This window comes from Amblyomma maculatum, chromosome 3, assembly GCF_055883805.1.
Source record: "Amblyomma maculatum isolate TAMU_Amacu chromosome 3, ASM5588380v1, whole genome shotgun sequence".
NCBI lineage: Eukaryota > Metazoa > Arthropoda > Arachnida > Ixodida > Ixodidae > Amblyomma > Amblyomma maculatum.
The window spans coordinates 210,001,589-210,024,163 of record NC_139346.1 but is presented as its reverse complement, the minus strand read 5'-3'; the positions used below and the strand labels follow the sequence as shown (position 1 = coordinate 210,024,163).

Genomic DNA, 22,575 nt, shown 5'->3' with positions numbered 1-22,575 from the left:
TCTTTCTGACCACGTTGTTCATTATGCTCTCGTCCTTTTACCCTTTGGCATCTTCCAAACTATTTCAATTAAATTTCATCCTAACTTTTTGACCCTACTTACCCTGTTGTATGTCGAATGTTCAGAAAAAATTTAAACTTATTTGTTCTTTCCCACCGCCTGTTTCCTTCAGGTCCACTCCGATAGCATTGCAATATCGAGCATACAACAAGCATCAGAAAAGTACGAATACTCACCCCACTAATGCTTCCCATTGAAAAAAAAAAAAAGTATTATTCCTGAAGAAAGCTGCACTGATCATAAAGGTGCTCCGGAGAGCACGCGCCATGCCGTGAGCGCGTTTGCAGAAGCTTGCTCGATGGCCTGCGCAGAGAAAGCGCGACAGGCTACATGTGGTCTGGCCCGGCTGCGTCTCGCCTCGCAGACCTCTTTTTCGCGCCCGGTGAGAGTCGTGTCAGCAGCGCAGCATATCAGCAGCGAGCGCGCGATCCATACCAATCTGCGGCGGCGGCGGGGAGATCGCGCAGCAGGGAGACCTGTGGAGGGCTGCTGCGTCGTCGCGAGAGGCGCGGGAGGAGGGATGCCCGCGATCCTCCTCCGGAGCACGCCGCGCGATGGCGTGGCGCCTGCGCTGCCGGGCGGCGGCGCCCTGCGCCAGTTGGGCCAGAGCAGCGGCGCGCATGGCGCGGGTCGTGCTGCTGGCGCCGGTGCTGCAGCTGCTGCTGCTGGCGCGGCAGCCACCGCCGGCCGGCTGCGCGAACCTCAAGGAGCCGGCGGCGGTTCGCGTGCCCGTGTGGCCCGTGAAGCGCGCCGCCGTGCTCGAGGGAGACGTCGTCCTCGGAGGCCTCATGATGGTGCACGAGCGAGAGGACCGGCTCACGTGCGGTCCCATCATGCCGCAGGGCGGCATCCAGGCACTCGAGTGCATGCTCTTCACCCTGGACTGGGTCAACCGGCAGCCGGACGTGTTCCCCTTCGCTTTGGGCGCCTATGTGCTCGACGACTGCGACAAGGACACCTACGGGCTCGAGCAGGCCGTCGACTTCATCAAGGGTGAGCCCCTTCTTACATCGCAGCCGCCAATATCGCCGGCCGCGCTCTCGCTTGGGCTAGGTTTGCCTTCGTGGCATCTGCGTCGCGGCCGCACGAAGGCGCACCTCGTCCGGGCGAGCGCCGGCCTCCGCCATCGATCGATACCCACACACGCCGGCTTGGAGAGCACGGCCTCTGCGCCATGCCCGCATTGCCGCTGCCTTCCCCTCGGTGCTCACGCGGCGATGGCGCTTGTGACACGAGGCAGTGTGCGTACCTTGCCGGCGGACACTCGGCGCGAGCTGAGAGTGGCTGAAGTCATTTGTCATTCACGGAGACAAAGAATGCTCGACAATCTCAGCCGAGCGTGTGGCTGACACTGCATGCGGCACGCGTGTCAACGCGAAGAGCAGGCACGCTGTAGGCGAAACTGCAGCTAGGCTCGCGCTGTAACGCAGTGTTGCTTGGTCGTCTCGCAACAGGTGCGATCCGGCGCGCTACAAGTCTGCATGCCGTGAGCGCATCGTATGTGTCCTCGGAATGCAACGCGTAGAACGAGCCGCGATGAGGTCTTGATGCGGCGCGAGCGAGGAACGCGTGAGACAGATTACGTACGGCTGCTTTAAAGTGAAAAGTTTAATATATAACCTTGAAAAGTTTAATATATCCTTGCCTAAACATGCATAGTTGGCACTGTTAAGCTTGCAAGCACGTAAGAGCGTTGTTGTTGTTGTTGTTTTATTTTTCACGTAAACGAAATCAAGGTGTTCGAAGGCGAGGCGAGGGCCGCTCTGGTGCAGTGCGGCGAATCGAAGCGGTATGACTTTTTTTTTTATGACAGAAAACAAAAAGCGTGATTAAAAGCGACTGCAGTATCTCACCAGTATGGCATGACGTATCGTTACGCCGGTATTACACCATTCGAGTGTAGACAAGTGTATATGCATAAGCTTATGACTGACTATATGCGCTAATGTTATAACGCACGCACTATACATAAAAAAACATGTCCATCCTCTCGCGGGCTGAATAATGCGCAAGCGTGGAATTCTATTCTGCCGATTCAAGGCCATGCCTTGGGTGGCCCACGTCGGCAAGGAGCAAAAGCGGCTTCGTGGTCAAGGCGGTGTTCAGGATTTCGGCTTTCGCCAGTGGCCATGCTCTGCGCGCGCAGCGGCGTGGCGGGGTGCGGAGTGGTCAGAGCCGGTGTGTGTGTTTGTGTCTGTGGTTCGTGGCACAGGCTCAATGGGCAACATCGAAGATGGCGCCTACCGGTGCCCGGACGGGTCGAGTCCCGAGCGCGTCAAGCAGACCGTCATTTCGGGCGTGCTGGGCGCTGCTTCGTCGGTCACGTCCATCCAGGTGGCCAACCTGCTGCGACTCTTCAAGATCCCACAGGTGAGCCGACTGTTTTTTGCAGACGCTGCCAATGAATGATCACTGAAAAGTCAGGTTTTCCTGGCCTACTCACATCGTTGATGCATCCAATTGAGTATGCCAACAACGCAACAGTGCTTGATGCCAAGTTGTGTTGATGCAGCCTGGTGTCCAGACTCAACTAAGATTGAAGGCGTATATGTCTTTTTTTTTATTCTTCTCACGAAGAATTATTAGTACATCATGAACCACCTGCGGGCATCAGGTAAACTTCCATCACGCAACATCTGTCTTCAGTTTTTTTTTCCTCGCCCACGAAAGCTACTTTCTTCTTGAGAGTCTTTCCTTTGTCATCTATAATTATCGACACAGATGAACTTCTCTTTGTCCTCAGGGTCCCTTTAGGGGGAGATACGGATGAAAAAAATACGGCGATTTTCATTTCAAAGTACCAATTTTTAGTTCTTGCTCATTTTATTATATCTATAAGAAACTGCAAAAAATAACGATGAAATACGCCAAGTTTGAGCAAACAAATTCCAGGGGTTCACCTCAAGTCTGCTTAGGTGCAGTAGTGCGAAAATATTGCGTTTTCTCTCAAGCCGCCTGGTGGATTCGCCCGACACTACGCTAGCGGACCTCGACCGCACTCAACATACGTGCATGACGTATTTACCTAAGTTAAATCAAGGATCGGCGCAGATGCAGTTTCATGAAGATGATGATGTTCACTGCACAGAGCGAGAGGCGTGATTCCGTTCTCTCAACGGTAGGGTCCTTTGAGCAATCTCACCTGGCGACAAATAGCCGAAATATTGTCAAAACGAATAAAAACGCATCTACAGGCCGCCATTCCCATCGCTGCTGGCACAGGTTGCGGTATGCGACCGGGTTAAATCGGGCTTAAGTACTTCCATGCAATAAAGAAAAAAAAAAGCTTTTGTGACGCAATGAATTAATACCACTAATCTCAGCATTCAAAACATCTGTTCAAATCTCTTGGGTGCATTTTTTTTTTCATTTCTTTTACAATTCAGAACTTTCAAATTAATTACTAACATCTTTCCTGGGGTGTTTTTCCTTTTATGTTGCATTATGTGATGTTTTTGATTCTTAATGTCCCCAGCATCAGCCTTGAACAGAGCCAGGGGTGTCGGTATGGAAACGGTTACACTATGATTCGCCTCTACCATAACCATTTCCAGCCTTCAATTAGAGTATTTTACCTTTAGGTTGCATTCATAAACACGGCTCGGCAACAATCGCCGTTTAACTCGACGAGAACAACCAGTGAGGAGAAAGAAGTTGCAGGACCCTACCGTTTAGAGAACGGAATTACACGAGCGAGAGTGTGTTGCAGTTGGAACTTGATAACGGGGAAGATGTTTACTGCACAGCGCCAGAGTGTGTTCAGTTTTACACAAGGCGTGATCGGCAGCGGCTGTAGTATAGTGCTCTCGTGCCTAGGCCAGGAAAACTGATCTGTTCGTTCTGGTGCGGGTTCATAGCCCAGTCATGGGACATCTTTTCCTCTTTGACAGTTCGTGCGGACATGCAGGAAATAATTTTGTATTAAAAGTAAACAGAGCTGCTTTCGCGGCAGCGGCACCGTTCCATCATAAGAATTGAATAGCTGTATTCACGTCATTGCGGTTGTGCAGACTGGTAGAGAAAAGGCCTTCCTATTTCGAATGCGTCATTTGGTAGTTTCGTACCAGAAAAAAAAAATTCGTTTTTCGCATTCCCCAAGAAGTAAATCGCCCTTGTCTCTTTAAATCACGCAGCACTAAACTTTACCAGTGGCCAAGGAAACTATGTTGGCCGCGTGTAGGCGCTCAATCTTGTACCTAGTGGCGCAGTGAGAGCCTTACTTTTCCTGAATGTCTTCAAGGATAGCTTCGTAACTGCAAAAATAAATGCGTACTGGAAGTTTAAAATGTCCATGCTTCTACATTTGCCATTTTCTTACAACTTCATTGTTTTTGCACAAACCCTTTTCACTATAGGAAAAAATTTGAAACAGCGCTAACACAAACAACCACAAAAGATAGACGACCGACGAGACACAAGCGCTGTGTCTCATCGGTAGTCTATCTTTTGTGGCTGTGTGTGCTAGCGCTGTTTTAAAATTTTCCTATAGTCAAAATGAACCAGCTCGTCCAAAAAGAAGTGTTAATGAATACCCTTCTTGTCGAATCACAAATCAAATTCAATATGGATGTGCTTTACCGTGCACAGAATACAACTGTACTACCTTTATAGCAAGTTATAGTTGCGAAAAGGTCTAAGGTTTGTTAAAGCTATTGCAGTCCCAGCAAAAATGGGTATTTTGAGGAATATGGCGTTTTTTTATTTCAGAAATACTATACGTGACGTACTTTGTTCGCACTGCATAAAAGGAATCATGGCGAGAGAAATGAATTAATAACATGCAGGAGTACAGCAACACGAACAAACACAGAGATGAGGCACAGCGGACGCTCACTTCAACTTCTTTACTCCGGGAAGGAACGTAAGCATTAAAAAGATTGCGCAGACAATAAACACAAAATAACACATATATAGAACAAAATAAACACGCAGAATACCGAAAAACTAAAATGGCATGCGAGACGTCTATCGAATAGGCACTCACCGAGTGCCTGTTTCAAACGAATCAATCTCAAGACTTTAACCATGTAGTACAAGGGGAAATGGCAATAGCTTTAAAAACTAGCAAATGTCTCCCAGCTGATCAAATTTCAGGCATATAACAGCAATATTTTAAAACCTTAGTTCTGGCACATGTCCCCTAGTGCACAGTTAAAGTTCTACGATTATTATTAGTCGGCAGCCTGACGCTGAGATGATAATAACTCGACCGTTTTGTTGTACATAGTGCTATCGCGAACTAACACAAAAGAGATGAAGATAATGGGTCCGAGAGCACGCCTACCAAAGTGAACGCTGTCGACAACAGAAGAGTAACATGGGCGGAAAGAAATATCCTTGAGATATATCTCAAGCCGACCTGGTATGTACTTAGTCCATAAGTACAAGTGGGTGTTACAATCACGTTCCATATTTTCAAAAGCCTAAACCATAACATCAACTAACATTTCTTTTTTTTTCTTTTTTTTTTTCTTACTGGACATACACTACACACACTGGAAATTAACAACACCAAAGGAATCTGCAGCTCGCTTGAGAGCATACTCATGAATTACAACGCTCGACACCAGTATTATGGTTAATACCCGCATCTGGGACTGCAATTAACCACTGCAGTCTGACCAGCCGGTATGAATATAACAAGACAAAATGCCACGGCAGCGAAGCTCGTCTAGCAGCTCCGATGCAGCGCAGTCCGAACAGAATATGGAGGCAATCGATCCGTGCCGGAAATTAGCCTATTACAGTCTCAGGGGAACGCAGCGCCGTGTGAATCGTTTAGCGCTCTCGCCTTATGGAAGTTGTAAGTGTGTGTCGATACCGGTAGAAATGCAGGCGAGCTGCGAGGCGGTCGGAAATTTTCAGCGACAGAAGCGCAGTTTCCAGTTTCCGCAACATTAAAGAAGTGGAAATTAGCAGAGGCTTTACATAATACATATCAAATACTCAGCAGTGCGTTAAGGGCAGTTAACGGAGACACGTGCGTAAAGTATTCGTCTTTCTTTACCTCTTCTTTTGTGAATTACAACAGAATGAAAGAAACGAAACGAATGCCCGCGCTATTCTAGAAGCGCGCCAACACATGGAAGGCGCCGCTTCTTTCTTCGATTAAATTCGATCGGCGACATGAATTATGTGGACTCTCTGTCTTCACAACCTTCGGCAACGGAAGTTCTTTGCTACATACTCCAGTGGCGCACCCTTCCATTTCTTTTACTTTCACTCGGAATACGAAAGTAATTGCAAGAGATGACGGAAGAAGGTAACAATGAGACATTATACCGCTAGCGGAAAGGTAATTTTAGGGTCCTTTGCAGCTCGAGAGCAAAAGTACTACTTTTCGCCGAGATCGACATGCGTTCGCGCCATCTTTCACGCTGTGGAAGGTTTTCCCGCGTAACGAAGGAAGGCTGCTGCTGCTGCAGGTGAGCTTCTTCTCCACGAGCCCCGAGCTGAGCAACAAGCAGCGCTTCGAGTTCTTCCTGCGCACGGTGCCTTCGGACAAGAACCAGGCGCACGCCATGGTAGAGATCGTCAAGCTGCTCAAGTGGACCTACGTGTCCATCCTGTACGAAGAGTCCAACTACGGGCTCAAGGTGAGTGCACTCATCTGATCCTTTTACTGGCTGCTGCTGCTGCTGCTGCACGCCAGGAGTTTCCACGTGAATTATTATTGAGCGAGTATTTTAATTTCCTGGCGGTGGGAGGAGGGGGTGGGGGGGCTGCTTCTTTGACTTCGAGGTATGACGAAGTTTTTACGAAAGAAACAGACGCACTTACCGCCGACGTAACTGAATTATTAAATCTTTCTTCCAGAGAACTCGTGACAGTGACGTCCTTAACGCAGTTGAGGGGTTGTCATCGCTTTGAAGTGAGAGCGGTGTAGTACAGTATCTGAGATCCGCGAAAAAAAAAAATATTGTGGTGGTTCAACTATCTTTGAACAATGTCAAGAGCGTTATCCATCGCTGCCGCTTCGATCTTGGCTCAATTCTGCGCTAGGTAAGCTCCTCGGCAACGAACTATAGTCTGGCTTCTTGTTCGACGATGGCCTCGGCAGCTTGTCTAGCATGGTTGCGGTTCCGTCTTTAGCGGGAGTAGCCTCCTCTGCACGAATTCGCCTCTTTTTGTCACGCCGCCTGATATATTCGCCCGCCACTAAACTCGTGGTCTCAGTCGCACTCGCCCAGATGGCGTATTTACCTAGGTTAAATAAAGAGGGGCGCAGATGGAACTTCATGAATACGATGATGTTCATTGCACAGGGCGACGGTGGGTTGCAGTTGGAACTTGAAGAAGACGATTATGTTTACTGCACAACGCGAAAGTATGCTGAAGTTTCATACAAGGTGTGATCGGTTGTGGCGATAGTATTGAGAGAAAAAACAGAATGATATGGTGGATTGAACCTCTCAGCATTTGGACGTCCCACAGTTGGCAATCTTTTCTTGGTCAGCAGGCTGTGGTGCGTGGTGCAAGTGCTACATTGTTCCCGTCTAAATGTGCAAAAGTTGCAAGGGTGTTTGCAGTGTTCGTGTCGGGTTCCTCTTGAGAAAGGGCAGGTCGAACCAGTCTGCTTCGAGGCGCACGCGCTGGAGAGCCTGGTTTATGCCACTTATTTGTGCGACACTTAGTTAACCGCCTTTTTTTTTTTTTTTTTGACATGCTAAGGATTCCTTTTTCAGTTGAGACTGGGCATAGTTTTGCCTGAATTTGTTGTTACATCCCACTGTATTCAAGATCTTTGAGAGAAGTCGTGTGAGCTTGCTGTTTTATTCACACACGATTTTCATTGGATTACCCGAGTATGGAAAAAAACTTAGAAGCGATAAATGTGAGACTCACTGCTCCGTCAACCATTGTACAGGACCATTTACAGTGCAGGCCCATGCAGGTCAAGATGTTCCAAAACTAGTTAAAAAAAGTGAACATTACGCCTGCAGCCAAAACATTCTTTTTCAGACTACATAGCGGGACTTTACCAGTCAAAGCGTGGTTGCAATAGAAAGGATTTTTTTTTGCTTGTGGGTTGGGGAGTCCACTGTATACTATACGAAAATAATGAAACCATTCAGCTTGTTTTCTTGAACTGCTGGGACGCAGTTTTCTTCTGGAACATCCTCCAAAAGCCTCTTAAAAAAGCTTTCCACTTAACCCTCACGGTATCAGGTATCTCCCGAATCGAAAACGAAGACGGCATACCATATGATCTTGTGAAGGCGTCAGGCCTGTATAGTGTATGGAGAAGTAAGATGGTGGTGCGTCACGCAGATCTTGACGCGCGGACAGTGAGATATTATTTCATGGAAGCCATTGCAAAGCATTATGAAGTTATCAAACTAGTGAACTCAGCACCTGACTTGCTCCCGTATATTGAAACATTAAAGACATTGAACATTGAAAAATTAATACTGTGCTCTGGTACATGGGCCAGGAAAGCTGATCTGTTCACTCTTGTGCCGGAGCAATATTTGTTGAGGAATATTCTGGAGCAATATTTTTTTTCCCGGCTTTTTTTACGATTTAGTTACAACCCAGGTCACGTGGCATGCGCTGTTGCTATGCGATGGATTCGCGCCGTTGCCATGGCGACCACCATTGTTCACGCACTGCGGATTAACGCGACCTCTACTAACGTGAGCAGCAGAGCTAAAGCTCTAAACATGGCGTCCACGCACGCTTTTCACTTGCGAAACCAGACGCTTTCGGCGACGCCAGCGTCTCACTTTTTGGTCTCTTTTAGGCTGTAACCGTACCAGTTTGGTGAGAGTGGTCTCCTTGCAACTAGAACACGTGGTTCTCTATCGATACAGGTCAACATTTATTAAGGCGAAAGCCTTTAATGGCTCATGCTGTCGTGGACAAGACGTGTCCCGCTTTTGCGGCGGCTGTGATTGGCCGAGGCGGAATGACGACATAGAGGTCTCGACCAATCCCAGAGCACCACCACAGTATGCGCGATTGCGTGCCTTATATGGCCATATGCCAATCAATGACCAATTACTAATTGGAGGTTAATTAACGAATTATTCAATAATTGACTAATTGACGACTAATGAAATGATCAATTATCCACTTAATAACAAACACATTAACCAATGACTGATAAATTAATTAATTACTGATTAGTGCCAGTTGCGTAGCAGAATGTGGCACTCAGGCTTTCCCCTTTCACTACTTTAGTCGTTAAAGTCCCTCGTAATTTATTAGCCCCCAACGCCCCCGTAAGATTAGGGGCTGCGGATGCTTACGAACGCAGCGAGGCTTTACATACATGAACCACTGTTCGCAGGCGTTCAACGAATTGGAAGAACAGCTGCGCAGCCAGAACATCTGCATCGCGGTCAAAGAGAAGCTGACCAAAGACTCCGGCGTGGCCGCTGAAGGAGCGTACGACGCCATCATAGACAAGCTTCGCTCCAAACAGCGCGCCCGAGGTACGTAGTGCGTGCGCAGTTTGCGCGGGCGCCGCGCCCGTCCGTATCTGAACGGGCAACGATCATCCGTCGGCGCAGGAGTGATCGTGTTCGGCTCAGACCAGGAGGTGGCGGGAGTGATGCGCGCCGTGCATCGTAGGAATGCCACGGGCCACTTTGCCTGGATCGGCAGTGACGGATGGAGCGCGCGCGAGCTCGTCTCTGACGGAAACGAGCCGCAGGTCGAGGGCACGCTATCCGTGCAGCCGCGCGCTCACGAGGTCAAGGGATTCGACCAGTACTTCCGCGCACTCACCCCGGACACAAATCGCCGGAACCCCTGGTTCATCGAGTTCTGGGAACACTTCTTCCGGTTGGTATCTGCTCGCACACGCGCGAGCTTGTCTGCTTGCCGTGCGGGTGTCTTTCACGCTGTTTCACGCGAGAAGCATGGTGACGACCGAGCAGGCAAAAAAGAAACGAAAAAAATTAAGGCAGCGCTCTCGCAAAGTGGGCCGAGTATCAGAATCAGGTGTTATAGGCGTAACTGTTTGTCTCCCAAATTTCATAAGTGGAACAGAGGACAAGGGATGACAGCACAAAACAGGACGTGGGCTTCGTTGTGTGTTTAAGGAGGTTAAAAGAGAATTTTGACGTTACACGAGAGTTAATGAGCTCATGAGGTCACGTGGCCGATGGCATTGAGTCGTGTGACCTTGTGCCGCAAGTGCCGCAATCTCATTCCATGCGGACAAACGTTCGCTGGTAATGCAGGATGCACGTCAACGCACTGGTCCGCACGCTATCGACGTCAAGCTAGGCACGCTACCGGGAGACGGGCTAGCGATGTCAGCGCCATGACATGGCGCTGGGAAGTTAAGCAGATTTACAAGAGCTGCTAGCAGAAGGCTGCTTAACTGTTGTGCGAATGGATGCCGGCATACGTGCGACACACAAGCGCAGACTTTCACTTTTATTTCATGAAACGATTCGAGGCACTTAAGCGTATCTAAATCAAAGAGGTTAAGCGCATGGATAAGTGCGCAGGAAGGACAAATGTGTAAGCGAGAATAAAAACTGCTCGCTGTGATGGCTCTGTGTTTATTACGCTCGGCTATTGTGCTCGAGAATCCGTATTTAATCCCGGTTGTGGCGGCCACAAAGGAGTAACGCAAAAGGTGCCAGTGTGCTCCCGATCTCAGCGCACAATCAATAAATTATTCTCAACTTTTCATTATGGCGTCTCACATATTATCGCATGTCTCGTTTTGGGACTTTAAGTCTCATAATTTCAATTTTACTAAAATAAGAACCGTGAAAATAAGGTACACGTAAAAGTTGTATACCACAGTGTCCAGTTCTGCTCGAACAACCATATCTTCGGAACAAATCAATCACTGCTTTGCGAAAAAAAAAAAAAGTAATTAGCTAGTATGTAATACAACACACGTAACAAATAACAATGTGTCATCGAAAGAACTCAAAATAAATAATCAAGAGAACCAAACGTGCTGGTAGCAAATATGTCAGGACCTAAGCTAACAAATAGCAATAACTCACAAAGCCGTGCTTGTGCTCAAAATGCTCAAGGATGCTGCGGTACATAAACAACATGAAAAAAGAAGAGACCGAAAGAGAGATGAAAACAAGCAAGAAAACACTAGAAAAATTGTAACCGTATAAAACAGCGAAAGCAGCTAAGTGTACTCTACAGGCTAACACAAGAAAAACTAAAATTTTATTCAGGACATCGAGTCATCATCGTACCTTTAAAGGAATGACATAGAAATAAAGCAGCATTAAAAAGAATGCCAGCGAAACACTGTGCCAATTCGGGAGAACCTTTCTTTCGTGGCTGCCCCTTGTGAACACACACGTTAATGTTAATGCGATAACATTACCTATAGCGTTCCACATTCCAATAAAAGCCGTGTGGCGTCCTGCATCTGTCATGAAAATCTCTGACTGGTCGATAGAGCGTATTGCGGCTGTCATTTGACGAGAGAGCTCGCTTGGGCTCGCGACGTTGCACACCCCGTCGACCAAAAAGAGCTCTGCTGAACCACGTCACCTTGTTACGTTGTAGACATTTAGGTACGTAGCTGACAGGTACTTTACCACGTGGGCGATGGGCAGGTGACATGGCTAAGCACTAAATGGCCGCCTGATTAGTAACGTGGTAAGAATAGGTGACAGCCGAAACGGCAGATGCTCTGACACGAACTTCATCCACAGGTTCGCGACTTCAGCTAAACAAGTGTCTCTGCTAAAATCCACTTTCACTGAAAAGAAAAAATAGGAGGACGTATAGGCTTCGTCTTAAGAGTGTACGCGATACCTCTACACCACAGCGGAGCCTTCCTCTCAGCGCAATAGTTTAGAGGCCCTATGAAACGGCCTCATATCGAGAAGTAGATAACGCCACACATTTCATTACAGCAACACAATTAAGAGCACTAATTAGCACTACTGATTAACGATGTTGTTTACTGCTACTAATTATCGCCACTAACGAGGACAGCTAATTACTTAGCAACAATGCGTAATAGCTATATGGCAGTGCTTTTATCGCATCAAATTTTATTGATATTTACCAACGTTATCCGTTCTTTCGGGGCAATCTTTTATCATGAAAATGGCCAGCAAAGTATGAAATCAAAAATGAAAGGCAGCAAAAAGGAAGAACTATTTGACACAAACACAAAAAAAAAAAAAAATGCTGTGAAACAAAATTCACTATGCACTTTGTGTGTAGACAGTTTTCACAGAAAGTTACAAGTTCTGAACCCCTTCAGCTGTATAACACCTACCTTTATTCTCCATTCCAGAAGAAAACTTAAACGTCATCACTGTATTGAAATAAAAGGAGCACTTTATTAAAAACATCCAAGCGAGCATGTCCGTGCGGAGAGACAACAGCTCAATGTGCCGGAACGAAGACCGCAAGTGTTATGGGCAAATACAACTAAATCAGTTAAGCTTCCCGAGGGACAAGCGCAAACTCTTATTTTAAGGCTCACCTAACGATTCCCCAGCAACAGAACTCTATGTTTGCGTCCAGAAAGAGCAATTTTAATTTTCCACTCGAGTTAACGTATCCCGCTAAAAAGCCTGCATATGTTGACATTCGTGGTCCCGATGCACAAGAACTTTCTAAGTAAGTGTTTGCTTTTCCGATCCAGCACTTACCGCGAACGACGCTATGTTTTCTCAAGAACGCCGTCGTTTTCCTCCTCTCAAAGTTCAGCAATCGATTGGTTGCCTCTTATTCCTCATCCCTTGTAATCTCTTTTTTTTTTTTTTTTTTTTGTCCTGCCTCGGGTTTCAGCGTCTAAAATGTTGAAACTACGAGCAGCGTCTCCGTGAAAGTGTTTGCCAATTTGCCGAGATGTCTATGGTCTCGCAGATGTACCCCCGTGTACGCTCGTCTTGTTTCTTCTGAAGCCTGTATCTTATTTTGGATTTTTTTTTTCTGTTGTTTCTGAACCTCTTTTAGGGCGCAGCTCTTTGGCGCCCGTTCCTGGGTTTCGCGTCGGCGTCGCCGTTGGCCTTGTAACCAGCTCCGTCCCCCTTGCAGCCCCCCAGCTCAGCCCCACTCTTCCTGCGTGGCGCCGACCGCGCGTGTTATCTGATTGCTGCACGCGCTCCCCCGTTCGCCGCTGCTTATACCCACCTCCCCCCCCCCCCCCCTTCCTCTTCCTGCGTGGCGGCGAGGTTGCTCTCCAGTTGCCGAAATGCCGGCTCGCTATCAGTGGGTCACGGTGCGTGCATCCCAAGCCGAAACGCAGAGTCATGTTCTCTTCACTCGCTAGCGGCGTCAGCGGCATCAGTCAGTCGCTGCTATCTGTTCGTCGGGCAACGTTCCTATGGGCCCACGTGCGGCCTCCCCCAACCTCCCGATAACTTAATTGCTCTCTTCATTTCTCCGACCACAAAGCTCCTTTTATGACAGCCAAGAACTGTTAGTGCAGTGTTTCCTGAAGGAATACGTGTGAAAAATTAAAAAAAAAAAAGTTGTCTGTAATTGCACATACGTGTCTTGATCGAAATCTTTGCCTCACTCTATCGAAAAGGTGAAACAGCTGATGAGTGGCGCTCAAATTTCGCATTAGAAAGTAACGTAATTGTCGGCTTTTTGTGTGTGTGTTTTTTGTGCTTCCTTTTCGCACTGTCATTTATTTCTTACGGCGAAGAATAAAGTGTAAGCTGATACTGCTGTATGAGCTCATGCCACATCAATGGCACATTCATTATAACAAACAACTGTAGTAAAACTGACCCAGCGCGTTATAGCGCGCAAGCTTACAATAATAATGCATTTAAGTTTATATTTGCAGCTGGTATTTCAAAATAGGATTAGTTTTACAAGGAAAGTTCAGAAGGCACTAGAATCGCACAAAGTTCTTATTTTGACATAAAAAAATACCGCTTCACAGCACGGCTCCTTGCCTTAGTGTATTTGGACAAACAAAAATAGAAAAAAAAATCTCGAACTTACCACCGATGCATGAAGAATGAAAGCATTGTTCAAAAAAAGTAGTGTGCAGTCAGAATAGCGGACTCGCAGACGTACAGACTATCGCCATCGCTAAGGTAGCACCGCTTTCTTCGTCATTACTGCGGCATTCCTATTGCGGCGATAGACGCAGCAGTTTGTACATTATCCAGCTCTCGCTGTCTTGAATAGTCCCAACCGACTCTGCTTTCATTTTGCACTAACAAAACAATGAAGCAACGAAGTAGGTCGTTTTCTTTAGGTTCCCTCGCCGCTCACATTTTCCTGTAAAGGGTGCACCACCGCAGATAAGGCTCCCCTGAGGCAAAGCCGTCTTTCGAAAACGGTTTTCTTGAAATGGCGTCGTTGCGCCTTGATTGAAAAGAGGTCGCATGAGCCTTTGATGGTCACCTCCTAAAGGATATACGTGGAGTGTATAAGAGAGGGAGAAAGGGAGGAGGAACGAATAATCCTGGTTTTGGCCTCATGGACGTAAAACAAAGAAAGAAACTCAAATCGTGCACGCCCAAGCTGATCCGCGGTTGAGGCAGACGGTACGCTGGGGAGTTTGGGCCATCTAGCAGCTGAGACCACTGGTCTTGCAAAATATGCTAATGCCACCTTTAGGGGAAATTTGCTCCCGGTCGGCGGCGTCGGTGCGAGGCGTAGCGAGAGGAATTAGACGAGCTGCTAGGGCGCGTCATCCGAGATCGCGAATGAAGCTTTTTCTCATTTGGCGGTCTCACGCAAGGTCGCATTATCATCTTGTGGTCGGCCATCTTGGACAGCCCTTGGTGGGCTCGCCATCTATTTCCCTTGGCTGTGGACCAATTTTGTCCCTGTAAATGAAATCAGATTTCGTTGGCTGTGCAGTTGGTAGAAACCAGTCAGAGTAATAATGGTGACCGAGTTTTTTCTCAACCATGGTTCAGAAATAATATTCAAGCAGGTTTATCTTCATCTCCACATGTAGAACAGGGAAATGCTTGCGTTTTCTGCTCATCTCACCACTCACCACTGAAATGTTGAAATGAGCGACGTTAAAAACATTTTACCCGCAAGTGGTCAAGGTAATTGTTTAAGAGAAGCTGTAGAGAGAAAGGAAATAATGAAAATCACAGGAAGCAAATTCTTAAAGCATCCACAGAACTATACTACCCGCAGGTATTGTAAGACTGTTTTTCTTTTTCCCCCATTTCACAAAAAAATGAGGCAGGCAAAACTGTGCCAACTGCGCCTGCCATTACGTCTAAAAGGCCTGTTCAAGCACGCAAGCAAGGCTTCCAGCAATGAAGTATCGATTAAATTACCAATTATTTATAGGGTTGAACGCAGGAGTTGCTAATTGCGTGTATATAAATTACAGCTGATCTTGCCACTGGGGCGGCAAAAATGCGCGAAGCGCTTGGCAGTACCACCCAAAGTGCATGTTCCGGTCATATCGATCGTAGCAGGGAGATACACGCGTTATTCTTCAACTGTTTTGTCCTGGCAGTTTTGTATGACGCTGCCGGAGAGCCATTCAGAAGAGCGTGTAGGATGCGCTTGGTGTGACCACGCGATGTGTACCCTAATTCAGGGCGGCTGGGCTGTGCGGTGTGCGTTGGCGGGCTCAGCCGAAATGGAAATCAATGTCGCGTGACTCCAGACGTTTCTGTGCGAGGAGTCAAACGAGAATTTGTGGCTGCGAAACGCGACCTCCGCCGCTTAGACGCTTAAAGTCTGGTCAGTAAATTTTAATCGGTCCTTAATAACTTTCCTTCACTACCCTGTCACTTGCGAAAACTTTTCGACGCTATGACTAAAAAAAAAAAAAAACTGTGGAGGAGACTTAAGTTCAGTCTTTAAAGGTATGACGCTATGCGTATCAGCCCACATATTAAGCCCCGCTTTAACAAGCCGCATGAACGTACATGCGTGGCCTAGAAATAAGGTGAATGCAGGGGTCCTGCACTCAGACTGATATCAGCCTCCTTTATGACAGGAACGACCCGAGTTGGCAGCTCCTGTCAAGCGTAATATCAGGTAACCTTACGTTAGGTTAAGTGTTCGGCCATGTCAGCTGCCAGCTACCGCCTGCCAGCGCCATGCTCCTAATGTTTCGCTCACAAGGCCAACGACGGCGCGGCGCCGACACCGGATTTTTGGTGAACGGGGCCTCAACGTTATCGCGTTAATAATATCCACTGTTATATTCGTTATCTTTCTCTTTTTTTTTTTGCATTATATACCCCAAACTAATTAGAGTAAAATTGCACTTGTTGCGTATAATTACGACGTTATAATTATTTGAATGCTCAAAATAGGTTCCTTCTCATAGTAAAGGAGCCTGCACAAACCAGTACGCGCCGGCTCTGATGTTAGGCTAAAAACATTAATGCAATGAAAGCTGAGAGCAGCACGAGGAAAGCTGACTTAATTATGCAAATAGACACCTAATTACTTGCTGCTTTCTTTCTTCTGAAGCTTCATACGTCTCCACATATCTTTGCTGCCAGCAAACGCGTGGAGGGATGAGTATTGGTCATGCCGCGCACGCCTCGCCCCGCTTGAGACTGAAATATCTGGAGTGAACTCTGATTGCGCATTATGTACGGTAAGGGCTAAGCAAGTATGAGAAGAGCTCTCCCAAACGACCATTTTCTAGTCCACCAGCCACTAAAAAACTAAGTTTGGGAAGCAAGAACAGCAGTTATAAATAATTCGGAAAAAAGAATACGGTCAAATCAAAACAGCACAAAGGCCAGCTGTCGCGTGCTGCAGGCAACGGTTTAGTTATCAATCGAATATTTTATTGTCATCAAACAGATTTTGTGATGCCCACAGAAGCGAGTGTTTCAGATGACAGGCTTATAGAAGCAACGATGTTGACCCGGGCGAACTGCAAACTAGTTCGAAATAATGCGCTTCAATATCAGTCGCTTCGCAAAAGCAGATTTCTGACCCGCCTCTCAGTTTTCCCGTCTGGCATGCAGGCAAAGAAAAACAGGCGTTGAGATGTGATAAGGCTCGAAATACCATGACTTCTTGTGACATACCCTTAGACATGGCAATTTGTACGATTCCTGCAATAAATATAAGTGACAGCTTCAGTCGAAAAGCCACCCGAATCGCTTAGTATACCGATTAGGCTGGTTTTAATAACACACGCGAGCTTCCTCCCATGGTGCGTGTGAAGCAAAGGTATCCAGAAAGCCGGCAGTATAGGCACAATACAGCATTCATGAAAACGGTGTTCGGTCACGACTTGCGTATGGACGAGAGCTACGACGGCTCAACATGACGCCTTCTAATGCTTCAGTGACGTGCCGGTGGGCAGTACTGGTTGCTGTAAACACAAGCATCTAAATGGTTTATCGATGAAAAGAGACCGGATATCTGCATTGAGAGATTTGCCGGAGCGAGCCATAAGCAGCTGCTTGCGAAGTTTTTCGAAAAGGAAACCGCGATAACGGTAGCATATTTTCTTGGCATCCTAAACAAGCAGACAGCAGTCTGTGTATCGACGTCGCGACATGTATACACCACCTCTCAAATAACAGACTGCTTGTACACACTCTGAGGAGTTTCGGCATTTAGAGCATATATGCGAACACCATGCGAGTATGAAAAGGCGTTAGTCAGCGTACACACACGTGGTTGGCACTGAAATATAGGTAGATTTATGTCACTCAGAGACGGCAACGACGAGTTGAATAGAGCTTAGGTCTGATCGACTAAGCCGACGGCTGTCACCGAAGGGAGGTTGAGCAGAAGATTCTATGGAAGGGAGCGAACGTTGTCTAAGGTTAAAAAAGAGCACTACAGTCGCATTGAAGTTTTAGAAAATATTGACGACTGAAAACCAACTGCAGTCTAAAAGGGACATTGCAGACCATAATACATATTTTGACGATAGCGTTTTGTCAAGGCGCATGAAGCGAACCATTTCCTCAAGTACGTCACCGTGAAATATTTTTTTTTTTTTCGTGCGTTTCTTCACCTCCAGCGCTTCTGTAGGGACCTGCTACAACCGGCAATGCCAACTGCCACTTCTTATTGGCTGCGCACGTGATGCGCTATATGTGTAAACGCCTCTTCAGTGCAATATGGGCACTGCAGAGTTGTCGGGTAAACAATCAACGTCCACGTGCGTCGCGTAGGGTATCTGCTGTAACGACATTTCCTACGCAGCTGCAAATGGAACAACAGCCTCGTGACTCCATACAACCAGAACCACCAGCAGAACTGCACGGGCCGCGAACGCATCAGCGACAACAAGAGCTACAAGCTCGAGGGGCAGCTGCAGTTCGTCAGCGACGCCGTGCTGGCCTTCGCGTACGCGCTGCTCGACATGCACAAGGCCAAATGTGGAAGGGCCAAGGGCCTCTGCGAGAGCATGCGGCCTGTCAATGGCACCGAACTGCTCGCCTACCTGCAGCGCGTCCAGTTCAAAGGTGGGCGAGAGTCCTTTGCCATGCTTGATCTTCGGGCATAAAGGGACGGAAACGCGCGAACCACTCCTTTGAACGATACGACAGTGTCAAATATTTTGGAGCCAGCATTGTGACGATATCTGGCAGCCGGAAATAAAAGCTAGCGAGTAGCAAGACCATTGTGGTCTAGCTCAGTTGTATTAAAAGCCAAAGGTATCGTATTTCAAAAACTCTCCATGTGTTCAAAGCGATCAAAAACTCCTATTTGTTTTATTTTTTTTTTCTTGCAATCGCAGTACATACAAATACCTAATGTCCAACCTCTACTGCTGTAATAACGATAACGTGCACGTGCAGTACACAGACTCGATAAGCATAGAACACGTGTCGTCGTGAGGTCAAGAACCGGCGATTTTTCGACGAACCCATGATGTTCTTCTGAAGGCACCCCTTTAATTTGCAAAGATCATTTTAATCCGTTATCGCTGGTGGCCCACTCGTAAAGGACACCCTGCGTCAAAGTAGAAAGCCGAAAACAAGTGTGATTAAACAAAAGCCTTCGTAAAAATTGTGATTTATGGCGACTAAATATGACTCAGCAAAAGTAAAATGACTACGAACGGCTTTGACAAAAAAAAAGAAAAAAGAAGACGATTAAGGATGTCTCCGCACCAATGAAAATGAATTACGAGTTAGCAAAATTACAAAGGCAAAGGCACCACGTAATCCAATGCACTCTCATCACGTAATAATAATAATAACTAAGTGCGCCCGTAATTTTTATACTGATTACCAAAAGTTATCACCACTTCCCTTTATTATCACACCTCCCCTCGCCCTCCCCACAAAAAATTTAAGCACAACCCCCTCCCTCTATTTTAAAGTCCTGGGGAAACTTCTGTCTGGGTTCCATCTTAACACTGCGGCGACTTTCCTCCCTACGCAGGCCTGAGCGGCGACCAGTTCCGCTTCTCAACACAGGGCGATGGCCCGGCACGGTACAACATCCTGCACTTCAAGCAGGTGGAGCCCGGCAAATACCGCTGGGTACCTATTGGCGAGTACCGAGACGGCACACTGCACCTGGACCTGGCCAAGCTGCAGTTCCAGCTGGGCTCCAGCGAGATTCCGCGCTCGGTGTGCAGCGACCCCTGTCCGCGGGGCTCGGCTCAGCGGCTGGTGGAAGGAGAGCTGTGCTGCTGGCACTGCGTGCGATGCTCAGGCTACACGTTCGCCGCCGAAGGCGGCGTATGCGCCGACTGCGCACCGGGCACGCTGCCAGACGCACACCACGAGCGCTGCCTGCCCGTGCCAGAGTCGCACATGAGCCCGGACTCGCCGTTGGCAGTGGCCACGCTCACGCTGGCCGCCGTAGGCTCAGTCTTCACCTTCGCCACACTCGCCGTCTTCGTGCGCCACATCGATACGCCCGTGGTGCGCGCCTCCGGCCGCGAACTTTGCTGCGTGCTGCTCGCCGGCATCGTCATGTGCCAGGCGACTGCGCTGCTCCTGGTGCAGCGACCCAGCGTGATCGTGTGCGGTGCCCAAAGAGCCGCGCTGGGCCTCTGCTTCGCGGTCGTCTACTCTGCCATTCTGGCCAAGACGGACCGCATCGCGCGCATCTTCCGTGCGGGCCGCCGCAGCGCCCAGCGACCCGGTTGCATCTCGCCCCGCTCTCAGCTGGCGCTGTGCGGCGCCCTGGTGTCCGTTCAGGGGCTCGTGGCAGCGCTGTGGCTGGCGCTGCGTCCGCCTCGCGCCGTGCACCACCACCCGACGCGCGAGGACAACCAGCTGGTGTGCCTGGCGTCGGTGCAGCGTGCGGGTTACGCACTGGCGCTCGCCTACCCGCTCTGCCTGGTGGCCGTGTGCACCGTGTACGCGGTGCTGACGCGCAAGATACCGGAGGCGTTCAACGAGTCCAAGTACATCGGCTTCGCCATGTACACCACGTGCATCATCTGGCTCGCCTTCCTACCCATCTACCTGACCACGTGGCGCCACGTGAACCTCAACCTGACCAGCATGGCCATGGCCGTGTCGCTCAGTGGCACGGTCACGCTCATCTGCCTCTTCTTCCCAAAGCTGTACATCATCGTGCTGCACCCGGAGAAGAACGTGCGCCAGTCCATCATGGCCAAGTACGGTACGCTCAAGAACCGCGTCGAGTCGGCCACGCAGTCGGACGGTACGGCCCGCACCCGTCGGGAACCCAAGGCTTGGTGGCCGCCCGCGCAGTTTTTTATACCGGTGGTTGTTTGGCCAGCCACTTTACATCTACACGCGACAGCGCACGGTAAAATGCAGACAGTCTGATTCCATAGTCTTCTGCCTGGGAGGAGCCTCAGCAGACCTCGGCAGCAAAAACTTGCGCCATTCGATCGATCTTGCTGCGAGACGCAGCTGGCAAACAGTAATCAAAGTATCGTACGCAGTTGGAGGCACACAGATTCCACGGTGACTGACACGCGTCTAATTATTCGATCAATCGTGTTCCGATCTGGTTACCAATGCGAGCTAAAATGCTATGCAGTAAATTAAGAGAACAGTCAGTCACTTCAAACTGGTAGAATGTTAAGGGATCAAACTTCCGTGGCGTCAGTCGAGGAAAATGTATCTGCCGAATTCAAACTGTTTCATAAATCATATGCAGCTGATTAAACCAGCCTTATTACCCCGCAACGCCTGAAGATACCCTTTTTTTTTATTTGCACACAGAAAATGCAGAACATGGAGCCCCGCGCCAGGCAGCAGATCGTGGTCTCGGAAGCGTGATCCTTAACCAAGCCGCTGAAGACTGATAGACCGAGAGAACGTTGCTAAATGGAGACTGACAAATGCATTTTTCGCCGGGAGGTTAATCGAAAAAGCATACAAATCTCCCAAGGTCTAGCGCAGTTATGGAGCGCGTGATGTGAACAGCGCCTGTGCTAATAACGTGTGACTGTACAAGGAAATTTAAAGGGGTGGGGTTTACTGGGCTGCTATTGTTCTTGCTCGGGGTTAGGGACCTGTCATCGCTAGCCTGCTCAAACCCGTATTTTGTTAGGATACGCATTCTTAATTCGCTCCCCTCTACCACTGCCATCAGCCATCGCCTGCGACGTCAATGCAGACTGCGACCAAAGGCCTTTGCCACGCTATAGAGACCGGTAATGAACCGGTAGATTGAACGGTGCGACAAACGGATGTGGCGAGCTTACCTGGCAGAGAGAGTGACCCGAGGAGCCGGTGGTTCCGGAAGGAAATGTCATCTTCAGAAAACACTCTAAACGTGCGACCTCCTTGCGCATGACAAGTCAAAGTACATAACAGTCACGGACATCTGGCTAATGTCTTTTAAGAGGTGGTTGTTTTTTAAGACAAAGATTAAAAACGGTTTTAGGAATCTCACTTTGGCCTCGATGTTCACTATGAAACGCGTAAAATCAGATTCCAGCATAGGTTTGAAAATATATATAAATTAAGTTGAATTAGAGTGAAGCACACCACGTTTCAGTTACGGTTACTTATCGTGCACAGGAACCCTGTTGGATTCGTGAAGGGAATCGTACGGGTCATGCGGCGCATGTTCGGTAAAGCTGGTAATTTAGGGCTGTTTAGAGTCGTTACTAATGGTCTATACACGTGCCGTTATGTGTCGCCCACTCATTACATTGTAAAGGGGTGATAATAAGGTGAATAGAAATGTCCTCCTATGAAGGCGGCGCTGATGCGGGGCCCCCTTTCTTTGCTTGCCCGTGCAGCAGACTACGAGATGAGCGACAAGCAGCGGTCTGCCTGTTCGCTCGTCTCGACGAATAGCCGGGCCAGCTGCGCTACGCAGACCGACGAGCACGATTTCTGGGACATGGATGTCCAGCTCTGACCATCCGAGCACGGTAAGCTCCATCGGTGTTCCTATGTATGCGTGCGCACCGAGCCACATTGTTCTAGCATAGATATCTTATGAAGTAGTTAAATCGAAGTAGTTAAATCAAATTGGGGCTAACGACAACGCGCATGCAGTTCGTTAAAATGGCTGCGCTACGATAGGGAGAAACGAAATAGCTAACGATGAATGGACGACATATACCACTCAGGGGCATGAATGGGTCACGCAAGTGGATAAAATGCATGTTTCTCTGTTTTTGCGCCATGAACGGTGGAACGAAAAGGGCTGAGAGCAACTATCAGGTGTCATCTGCAATCC

The 22,575-nt window shown here is 48.3% G+C and overlaps 1 protein-coding gene across 1 annotated transcript; it reads left to right on the top strand.

The window, feature by feature from the left end:
* The first annotated feature begins 680 nt into the window (after positions 1-680).
* Positions 681-22,251, top strand: mtt (mangetout). Its single transcript, XM_084596497.1, has 8 exons — positions 681-1,053; positions 2,273-2,430; positions 6,486-6,656; positions 9,353-9,497; positions 9,576-9,849; positions 18,145-18,407; positions 19,333-20,571; positions 22,133-22,251. Exons 1-8 carry the CDS (start codon positions 681-683, stop codon positions 22,249-22,251), a joined length of 2,742 nt encoding a protein of 913 aa, XP_084452623.1.
* The last annotated feature ends 324 nt before the right edge of the window (positions 22,252-22,575 follow it).

Bases quoted from the DNA above. Each gene is read 5' to 3' on its own strand.
- mtt (XM_084596497.1), top strand. From the start codon at position 681: ATGGCGCGGGTCGTGCTGCTGGCGCCGGTGCTGCAGCTGCTGCTGCTG. The intron at 2,431-6,485 runs GTGAGCCGACTG...CTGCTGCTGCAG, and splicing joins GACTCTTCAAGATCCCACAG to GTGAGCTTCTTCTCCACGAG. The intron at 18,408-19,332 runs GTGGGCGAGAGT...CTCCCTACGCAG, and splicing joins GCAGCGCGTCCAGTTCAAAG to GCCTGAGCGGCGACCAGTTC.